The sequence below is a fragment of the Onychostoma macrolepis genome, chromosome 24 (assembly GCF_012432095.1).
Source record: "Onychostoma macrolepis isolate SWU-2019 chromosome 24, ASM1243209v1, whole genome shotgun sequence".
NCBI lineage: Eukaryota > Metazoa > Chordata > Actinopteri > Cypriniformes > Cyprinidae > Onychostoma > Onychostoma macrolepis.
Window position 1 is genome coordinate 6,553,111 of NC_081178.1, and position 12,035 is coordinate 6,565,145.

The window sequence follows — 12,035 nt, forward strand, 5'->3', positions numbered from 1 at the left end:
CGATGCGTGTCAGATCCGTGTCACATTCAGCAGCGACAGCTCTTAAAGAAATAGCAGCCAAAACAACCTAATAACCAGCTGCTGTGATGTCTGTTCATCAAGAACAAAAGAAAAAAGAGGAAATCAATTACTTTTATATAGCTGTATGTATTTACCTGTATTTAGTTTAGGATTTAGTGTTTGATAACTTTATTCAATTTCTGTATATTTGTGCTGAGGGGAACAGGTAGCCTAGCTAAATATAACATTTATTATAATGGGTTTATGTGAAGATTCTTTTAAGTTCACTTAAATTAGAAGTTATTTTTAAAGTCTAATAAATGTTAAAATTGATAGCTCCTAATTATAATGTAATGTTTAATGGCTATAGTCAATGGTTAAATATTAGGGGAAATTAGTATTACTTGGTATCAGTGATACTGGTCTCCAGTCATAAAAAATATGTTGTTTGTACATTCATTTGAAGAATGAATGTGAAATTATTGCAATATAAAAGTATATTTAAAGTATATTTAAAAACTTTAATGTTAGGTGGGATTCAATTTCACAATAAAGTGTGATTAATTAGTTAATTTTGTTTTTAATCGATTGACAGCACTAATACACACACACACACACACACACACACACACACACACATATATTAAATATACAATATAAATAATTTATAATTTAAATGTAAAATATAATCTTTTTAAAACGTTTTTTTAAATGACAAAACTTGTTGATTGAACATTTAAAGCTATAAAGATTGCTGATATACACATGTAATCAGTTTTAAAAATGTTATATTAACACAATATTCATAAACTGAGCCAAGGTTAGGCTAATGAAATATATTACATAAAAATGTATACAATAATTGTAATATTGCTACAATATGAATAAAAATCTAATATAATGTATGAAAAATATATAAATAAGGTGATTTTTATAATATAAGATTTATAATAAAAGTACTATTTTTTTTAATTCTTCATTAAATTAAATACTTATACTTATAGAATTATTTATTTATATGTCTTTACAAAAGTGACAACAGAAATATGATGAATTAACATACCAGTTTACAATGGGTAAGGGGTATTTATAAATTTTATACAAACACAATAATCATAAACTACTATAAAGTTAGGCTAATGAAATATATTACTTGGTGAAATAATTGTGATATATATACTACAAAATAAAATAAAATTGAATTAAATAAATAATAAAAATATATAAATAATATGAATTATTTTTATAATATACAATTTATAATAATAATATTTTTCAATGTAATTATTAATTATTTTTATCATTTATTTAATTTATTATTATCATTTATTTAATTTAAATACTTATTGAATTATTTGCATTTAACCTCTAAAACCCCTTCAAGCTTGCTTTTATAAAATATAATAAAACAGCATCATGATAAAACACAATATTTATAGAATCATTAAATGTATTATTCCTAAAAATGTATTATTCCACAAAGTAGTGTAGTGCATTAGCTTAACTGTAGGCTGTTTACTATTGCAAAGCTAATGGCACATTAATATTGAATTTAGACTGTATGTATTATGAGACAAGATTTTGCCATTTATGAGGAGGTTTTTAACTACAAACGTCCTTAATTATGATAAAAATCACTAAAACTGGAAAACATTTGGTGTTTGATAACCCTCGTCTCTCTCTCTCCTTCTCTTCAGGACCTCCAGATAAACTTCCCCAACCCACGAGACCTCTACCGACAGTCCCACCGGCCCGCTCGCACCCTCCCGCAGATCCACGCAAAAACGACAGGCAGACGAGACCCCCGCGAATACCGACCGGCGACAAACCAATGCACCCCAACGCCAAGCCAGACATCTGCGACGGCGGCTTCAACACGCTAGCCATCCTCAGGAGGGAGATGTTTGTCTTCAAGGTAAGCCAACGAATGAGACATTCAGTGCCTGTCAGAAATACACAAAACAAACAGATTCATATGTCTTAATTACAATATGAAACGAGCTCATTTCAAGCTTATGGTCTCATAACTGCCACTTCAACGCTGTGTTTAGAGCGCTGGCAGCTTCAGCTGACAAACACACACACACACACGTGGCGGCCGCGGGAAGCGTTTCAGCCAGCGTTACGCCTCCCTGTGTGTGGGTGTTTTCTCTTTGTTCTCTCGGCGCTTGTACTGAAGGAAAGTGACCTATTAGTCAGAGCCAATGAGCTTTTCTTTGCTCGCTGAACCTGAGAGCTGCCTTCAATGAGTCAGTAACCCCCCAGTGTGATAGTTGAGTGTATCAGGATAGCTGAGCGTTAGCAATCACTGTATGGATGGCAGGGTGCGGATTATAGCGCTCTGACCCTGCTAATGAAAGCTTCAACCTCACCAGTGAGAGAAAGATAAAGGGAGGCTCATGGAAAGGAGATAAACTACACGGTTTAGTTCTACTTATAACGTAGGAAATGGCAGTTTTGTGTGATGTTGTGTAATATTATGTAATCAAAAGTTAATCAGAACACACATGGTGCCAAATATACACTCACATATAAAAGTTGCCATGGCAACAGAAGGCTTCTTAAGTGTTTTTCTCCAGGATCAGTATTGAAGTACACTGACAAAGCATTAGTGTTAGATTTGCATCTCCTATGGATCTTTAAAAATGAAACAAATATTACTTAATGTATTTTTAAATATTACTTTAAAATACATACATATGCAGTACTGAAAGTTTGGGATCAGTATTTAAATTTTTTTAAAGAAATTCATCATTTTATTCAGCAAGGATACATTAAATTATGGAAGCCCGTTTCCGCCAGTGAATACAAAATAAAAAAGGTAATTGTTAATTTTTATCTCACAATTCTGACTTTTTTCCCCTCAGAACTGTGAGATGTAAACTTGCAATTTCACTTTTTAAAGTCCAATTCTGAGGAGAAAAAAAGACTGATATGTTCTCAGAATTGCGAGTTTATATCTCACAATTCTTAGAAGAAAAAAAAGTGAATCAAAAGATAAAAAGTCACAATAACCTTTTTTTTTTTTATTCAGTGGTGAAAACAGGCGTCCATATTAAATTGATCAAAAGTTACAGTAAAAACATTTAACTTTGAAAAAAAAAAAACAAGTCAAAGAATCCTGAAAAAATGACACATTTTCACAAAAATATTAAGCAGCACAACTGTTTTCAACTTTGATAATAATAAGCTATGTTCAGCTTTGCCTCACAGGAATTACATTTTAAAATATATTCAAATATAATACAGTTATTTTAAAATGTAATAATATTTCATAATATTACTGTTTATTTACTGTATTTTACTTTTTTATCAAGTAAATGCAGACTTGATGAGATTAAGAGACTTCTTTCATAATATTGAAATAATCTTACCAGCCCTAAATTTTTTATTGGTAAATACAAATGACAACTACATTATTAAAAAAAATAATAATAATTAAATTTAATTCAATATTTTTGAATTATTTTAATTATAAATAAAATATTATGTATGAAAAATGTATAAATATTTTAGGTTTATTATTATGTCAGGTTTTCAAAGAGGTGATGATGACTCCAAAATCCATGACTCAATAAATAAATACAATAAAAAATTAAAAATAAATTACATATGGCAAGTGCACCAATTGGAAAAAAGTTGATGTACTGAAAACGTCAACAGATTAACAATGGAAACCCTTTTTTTAAAAAAAGCTGATCCTCTCTTAAAGTATAGTTTGCTCACTTGTGGATATATTTGTTCATATATAAATAAAGACCGGGGCCAGTAGTTGTGATCTGCGTGTGTTTGTGAAGCAGAGCTTACATCTCTGAAGGCTACAGCACAGATTTAATGTGCTCTTACTTTACAAACAGCCAGTGTTTTCTGTATATTTTTCTCCATGTAAAAATAGATGAATTCGTTTGTCAGACTTTATAGAAAGTGTCTTTTTCAGTGAGTTTTCCAAACTCATGCTGACGTGTCGATTTATTCCACATGAAGGGGGTTTTTGTTGGGCTCTAATCTTGTCACTTGGTCTCCTCTCCCAGTTTCACAGCAGACGCCTCTGGGAAAACAAAATCTATCATGAATGCTGTTACATTTCCTCACTTACCCGCTCAGTGGCTCGCTCTCTCGCATGCTGTAAACTGGAGTAGTCTATCATCACAGCTAGACAATAACACAAACATATTTCTGTGCAGTAAAATGCTTAAAGTCTGCCATCTGAGCTCAGAAGCGTATCCACAGTATAATATCAGTGTCAGATCCTCATATTGGCGGCTCACGGTTATGGATGGAAAACCTGTGACTGTTTATACATGTTAGTCATCGAATTGTTTCTTTAAGACTGGTCATAACTTTAAGTCAGTTACATAGAGATGTAGACTGGTCTATTTTAAATCTGAGAAGTTGACAAAGTGGCTATGTTTATGCAACTGGCAACTGATTGACTGAGAGACGAGGAGAGAGATAATATATTCAACAGCAGACAACCAATCAGAATTACACAGAGGGACACATGATCATCAGGGAAAGTTTGATATGAGAACAGAATCTTCCAGCCACTTGAAAATATAATTACTAGGACTGTCAATCGTGTGAAAATCATCAAAATAATTACATAATATGCTGATTAATAATCACATTTATTTGCATATCATTATTTGCTGAGACAAGACAAATGATAATGACACAAATTCACTATTGTGGCAATTAAATATCTGAAAATACCAAACATTTGTTTAGTTTCTGTAACTTACCTACATATCAACTATATATACATGATAAATGTATGAATAAATTAATATATAAAAAATGTTGTGCTATCAAATGATTAATCGCGATTAATCGCATCCAAAGTATTTTTTTTTTGTTTACATAATATATGTATGTGTACTCTATATATTTATTATGTATATATAAATACACACATATAAAGTATTTTAGAAAATATTTACATGTACTTATATGTATACATTTATATTCATATAATTTATATTATATATAAATATATTTAATATAAAAATGATATATTTTCTTAAATGTATACATGCATGTGTGTGTGCGTGTGTGTGTGTGTGTGTGTGTGTGTGTGTATTTATATATACATAATAAATATACACAGTACACACATATATATTATGTAAACTAAAACTTTTATTTTGGATGTGATTAATCGCGATTAATCGCTTGACAGCACTAAAAATTATATTTTATATTATTTATTAAACATGCATTATAAATCATTTATAACAAATTATATAAGATAAATATTATATAAGATAAACAATAATATAAATATAGTCTTTTACAGGTTATGAATTATGAAATTTATAAATAAATATATATAAAAAATATGTAAAAGTTTAATATTTATTAAACATTGTATTTATAATAAAAATGCAATATAAATAATTTACAATGTAAAAATAAAAAAATGATCTTTTTAAAGTTGTTATTTAATTCTCTAAATGAAATTCTCTAAACCCCGTAGGTACATTTTCTTCAGTTGTAAATAAAAGCACGCTTTGTTCTCTATCATTTCTCCAGTAATATAAACAGTCAGTTCCCTCCTCCCTCTCTCTATAGTAAGTATGTGTGTCTGAAGTGTAGGAGAGTGTGTCTCACTCACTCAACTCACTGGCCGTCTCCTGAGCACTGCTGTTTGATGCGGTTTAAGTCTGTGCCCGGTGACAGATCTCTTCCGTCCACTTCTGTGAGGAGAGTTTCACAGTCCAGTGAGGGATCTGTAGACTGTGAAACAGAGAGATAGAGGCCGATCTCCCAGCAGTGAGCTCTCAACCTGCCCAGCACCACACTGCTCGCGGTGCTTTCATCTTCCCAGTGCATCTCCCCGCACACATCCCAGAGTTCAGTACTGGCTGGCTGATACAGTGTGATACAAACTAAACCTCTGCATGGATCTGAGCTCTCGTAACTTACCGCATCATCCTGCAAAATCAAACAAATCAGTGAAATCTAATTATTTTTCATTGATCGTTTTTCTGAAATCTGAATTAAATCGATATGTAGCTGTAGGGCCGGGAAATATGAGAAATGTACAGATTTTACTTCCATTTCCATTCCTCTTTTTCCTTAATGATTCCATTAACAATTAATGACCCTTAAATAAATATATATATGTATATATATACATATGCACATTTATATTTAAACAAGGAATATTACATTTGAAACTACCACATATAGAAGCTTTTATGAGCTCTTTTTTTATAAGCTCTTTAAATGGCATCTGATCCTAATAAGTGAACAGCGTGAGCTTCAATTACTTTAATCCTACCGCTGCTTTCTGTACTATAACATTATATTTAACATGTCACTCCTCTGTGTTACACAGCTAAATTAGAGATATTTTAAATTGAAGACAGTTCAACTTGTACCAGATAATGGTCTCTCTGAGAGTGACTGTTCCAAAAAATGTGGTACGGAGGGTCACATAAGACACTCTTTCTTACAGAATGAAGCAGAATACATTTTTGCTCTGTGACCCATTTTTTAAGCTCCAAAATTCGTGCAACCCCACACCACCACCTAATAGAAATAGCCTACATTTTAAGGTCTTGTGATTATTATCTCCTAGTTTTAAGATGAAATTAAAAAAATGAATAAATGAATAGAATTATATTAATATTAGTATCATTTAAAAAATCAATGTGATGAGTCCATTTTAAAGCTGAAGCTATGCTGAGGCTGTAATTTCTCACTCATTCAGACACAACAGTGTCTTCTCTCATAGCCAGACACTAATGAAACGCAGATGAATGTGGTGCGTCTAGGGACCAGGCGTTTGCTAGTTGTGCATAGGTCACTGTTGTGTGTGTGGGCTTCCCTGTGATTACAGAGCGGCAGGCAAATGTGTTTGTCTTTCTCTGGTTTTGGGATAGAAGAGGCTGGTAAGAGAAGAATGAGGAGGAGTAGGAGTGTGATTAAAAGGGAAGAAAAACAGCCACAATACTGGAGTGTTGTTTTTGCATTGTTATGCAGTAGCTAAGGTGTTCTGAGTGGTTGTTAGTATGTTGCTAGGTGGCTGCTCACAGGACCCAATCAAATTTGAGGAATTATTTAAGTGAGTATGGGACAAGTTATACAACTAATTTAATTATGCTGTACAAATATTACTGATGTCGGATTTAGCAAAAGAAATGCCCGTTTAATATATTTTTAGCTACAGTGAGGGACAAGAGGAATCAAAGTAGTGGTGCAAAATCTGAGGAGCGACGTCTCTATAATCGAGTACAAAATACTGTCAGCGAGGAGCAGGCTGAAGAAGTGTCATCCGAGTGCCTTACTGCAGGATAAAATGAAAGACGTCTTCAGTTTTAGAGATACTGATGGTCAAATTACATTCTTCAATTTGCTACATAAGATTAGTCAGGAGAAGCAAATGTGTGTTTGAAGAATAATGGAGCTGTCATCTTTGAGCCATATGTTTTGCTCAAACTTGCTGTTAAATTGCATTCTGAGAGATTCAGTCCTGGTGAAACAGACTTACGGTGCACAACAAATTATCTTAGAACTAAAAGAGATATGCTTCTGGATGCTGATTGGTCGATATCATGTTCCAGCTGGGCTACACTACACAATATATTTATGTTTGACAGAAGAAAAAAGTCATAAAATGAACAAATAGAGACTGTTTGGCAGAAAATGCTACTTGTTTATCCATTTTATTTGTTTTTATTTATCCATTTAATATAACAATATTATAAATATTGCATATTTTTAGTGCTGTAAAATTGATTAACAGATTAATTGTATCCAAAATAAATATTTATAATATATAATAAATATTCATATTTATATATGATTTATGTTATATATATATATATATATATATATATATACATACACACACACACACACACATTCACACATTCACACTTACATACATACATATACACACACACACACACACCATTTCTTAAATAGAAACATGTATCAGTACACACACATATATTATGTAAACACAAACTTTTATTTTGGATGTGATTAATCGCGATTAACGGTGCTTTGACAGAACTGCATATTTTAATAATAATAATAATAATAATAATTATATAAATAAATATACATAAGATATTTAAAGTAAATCCAGTAATATTACATATATTATATATTAATTACATAACAATTTAAATTATGCACAAATATGAGAACCATTCTGAGAATCTCATTAAAAGTTTTTTCTCACTTTAAGGTTATTTTACTTCCCAAGGTTTATTATTGTAATGTACAAAAATGTATTAGGTCTCATTTGCTAATAATCATGCACAAACGTTATAGTATTTACTTACTTAACAATAATAATAATTATAATAATAATAATTATTATTATTATTACATTATTTTAATTATTGAATTTATTTATTATTGAATTATTTATACATATTTTTAATAAAATATTACAAATATAAATTAATTACTATATATTATTAATTTTATTAATATATATTAATTAAATTATTATAAATACTATTACATTCTATTTAAAATGCTACTGATCCATTTTCATTACTACAATGCAAATATTTAGCAACGTTATTTTTGAACATTTTATGTTCAGCATATGGAAAAAAAGTCATACAGATTTGGAATGAAGAGATTAAATATTGCACTTTTTTTCTCAATTATATTGAAATTATTCAAATTTAAATGTAATATATATTAATTACTTGTATCTTAATAAATACAGTTTAAATTATTATAAATAATATTTTATACTATTTAAAATGTTATATGCACATATATGAGATCCATTATCATCGCAGCATTGCAAAATTAGTACTTTATGTTCAATGAAGAAATAAGTCATACAGGTTCGGAACGAATGGAGATAAAGCTTGGCAGAAAATGTTACTCGTTTATCCAGTTTATGAGGCGACAGGCTTGATTTCCCATCATCCTCTCCAGCAGCACAAGAATGATAGAAACACACAGCTAAACATCAATTACACACTTTGCATCCTTGCATCCTTTGCTCTTCACTACGACTAAAAAGCCTCCTGCATCTGCCGAGAACCATGAAAAAGAGAAAGAAATACACAAAAATTGCCCACAGTGTATTATTTTATAAATCAATTTTATAAATTTTGATTCTGGGCTCATAAGTAGCAGCTTCCCAGGAGGGAACGATTGTTACGGCCACCACAGAGCGATGACGGAGAGATTGTCTGTTTTGCCACCAATGTTTAAACAAGCTTTGGAGACATCAAAGCAGTGGCATCAAAGCTGTAGATGTGTGACGTGGGATTTTCCAGAGCTGGAAGTGAGAGCAGCTGCGACCGAACAGTAGGTGAAGGCCAGGATGCCACAACTCAAACTATTCCTGTTTGGGTTCGAGTTATTTATAAAATATACTTTTTTGGCCTAAAAAATGACTTGTAAACAACAGAATAGCTGCTGTTTAGAAGACTAAACTTCTAAAGCTTTGTATTGACCACTATGTGCTCCAAAAAACAACATGCAAAGCCTTATGGGATACGTCTGACGCTGTTTTTTTTTTCTGTATCTTCTCTCTATGAAGGACCACTGGTTTTGGAGGGTCAGAGATAATGCTGTGATGCCCGGTTACCCCATGCTCATCAATGTTTTCTGGAGAGGTCTGCCACCCAAGATCGACGCCGTCTATGAGAACAGCAAGGGAAAATTTGTGTTCTTCAAAGGTAAGATTTCTACACATCAGATCGACTTCCCTCAGCGCAGTTTGAGGAGAGTTGAGTTCAGAGATAGTGAGGGAACAGCGTGAAGATGAGACTTCACCTTGTTTCTACAGAGAGGTCAACTGCTATAGGGCTCTCACAGGTTTATCCACACTGCTTTACTGGAGCGGGCAGCAGTTTGTCGCTGAAAATAACACTGTTAGGAGTTCATCTAGTGGCTGTGAGAGAATGCATGTGTGTGAGAACCTCTAAGATGGTGAAACTCACAAATCTGTCAAGAACATGGGTTATATTTTATATTTTTATATTTTAGGAAATAATCATGTACAAATTTTGTTCAACAAATATTATCAAATTAAAATGATTAATAATGTATTTATTGCTAATCATTATTATTATTAATGACAAAATAATTAGAAGGAAATTAGATGTTTTTTGTATTTATTTATTATATATATATAATTAAAATAAATACAAAAAACATCTAATTTCCTTCTAATTATTTTGTCATTAATAATAATAAGTTATTCCAAATAATAATCATTTATATATTTTAATGTATGAATGTATTTTAATATAAAAATATAATTGTATTTGTTTTTCATTTTAATAAATAAATATAATCTATATATTTTTATATACACAATTTATACACACACATTATATATATATATATATATATATATATATTTATTTATTTATTTATTTATTAGGTGCTGTCAAAATGAGTGCGTTAACGCAGGCGATTAATGTTTTCAGTTTAATGCGTTAAAAATATTTAACGCAATTAATGCAGGGGCAGGGCTAGGGTTGGCCACCCCACTCACAATATTTACAGTCTGCTGCCTGTGTCTCTTTTTTCTTGTCAAGAAGTGGATTTATTTAGTCGCAGAATGTTTTTACGACCACATCAAACGGGAGACGTTTCAGATGCACACTCCGCTTCGCCAGAGCGCCAGGCGCGAGTCAAACAAGCGCAGAAACGGTACTGTGCTGTAGCGTGTGCTCTTCAACTGCACGCACAAAGGCGCCAGCCGACTGTAATTGATAATCGTATTACAGTCATTTAGAAGTAGGTGTCATTTTCTTTACAAAAAATTGAATTGGTCTTTTTCATTTCATTTTAGGTAGAAATGTGTGTATTTAGCTGAAAGGTAAAGTACTGTACATTCATTCTGCATGTGTAACTGAGGAAAACAGTCAATTTCAGTATAATCATGTAGAAAATATCAGGCCTGATTATATAGAGCTATATTATTCCCATTGGGGAGAAAGAGTGTGTTTGTGTTTGTGTTTGTGTGTGTGTGTGAGGAAGAGAGAGTTGAAAATCGCTAAAGAGGAAAAGAAGAGGCTGGGCCAAATGAGATAATGACAAATACACACACACACACAAACACAGTAGTTTTCTAAACGCTTTTGTTCCTCGACAACTAGACAAATGGTCTCCTGTGTTCAGAGAGCCTAATGAACCTTTTTAGCCCACCATGCCTGTCATCTTAATTATTTATTTGCCTGCACACCTCACATCTCCACTGTCAGATCAGTGCAGGAGGAACGAGGGATGACTGAATTATGGATGGATGGAACAATTACAGGTTGTTTCCGTGTTTTGGTGTGTGATTGTGTATTTTGTGTATCAACTTTCCAAAAATTCCTTAAACTGTGAGAAATAAAGTCAAAATTACCTTTTGATTTTGTACTCTGAGGCAGAAATGGGCTTCAACAGTTTTCTCTTAAAATGCTTTAGGGAAAACAAAACAAAAAAAAACATGACACACAAATGAAACAATGCACATGACATATGACATACAGTATAGAAAGGGGTCTCACATTTGTGCATATTTCTAATAATTTTATTTAAACAATATAATAAACTATACAGTATATATATATATATATATATATATATATATATATAATAAATGATGTACTAGTAGTAGTATTAATAAAGATTCATTTTATAATGATTCTTATATTTTAATCATATAACAGCAACAACAACAACAATAATAATAATAATTATTATTATTATTAAATATATATAATCAAAATAATACTTGTCTCATGAATATATGGTAAAAATAAATATAAGAGGTCTCACAGTTGTGCATATTTCAAATATTTAAATAACAGAATTTATAGACTTTATTATTAAGTTATAATAATGAATAATTTCATTGAAATATTTCTAATATTAATATTACTGTATATAGTTTTTATATTGTCATGTTATAAATAATATTAATAAATAAAATTCTAAATGAAGATTCTTATTTTTACCATATAACAACAATAAAAATAATAATTACTAAGTATCATGAATAAATGTTATATAAACATAAATTATATAAACAATAAAAATATATTATATAA

General features: G+C 31.0%; 1 protein-coding gene across 2 annotated transcripts in view; it reads left to right on the forward strand.

Moving 5' to 3' along the window:
* The window catches only part of LOC131532905 (matrix metalloproteinase-16-like), a 68,106-nt gene that overhangs the window by 44,720 nt on the left and 11,351 nt on the right, over window positions 1–12,035 (forward strand). For both annotated transcript variants that reach the window (XM_058764749.1, XM_058764750.1), the window contains 2 exons: window positions 1,698–1,915; window positions 9,527–9,665. In XM_058764749.1, coding sequence (XP_058620732.1) covers window positions 1,698–1,915; window positions 9,527–9,665 — 357 coding nt within the window. The remainder of the gene's footprint in view (window positions 1–1,697; window positions 1,916–9,526; window positions 9,666–12,035) is intronic.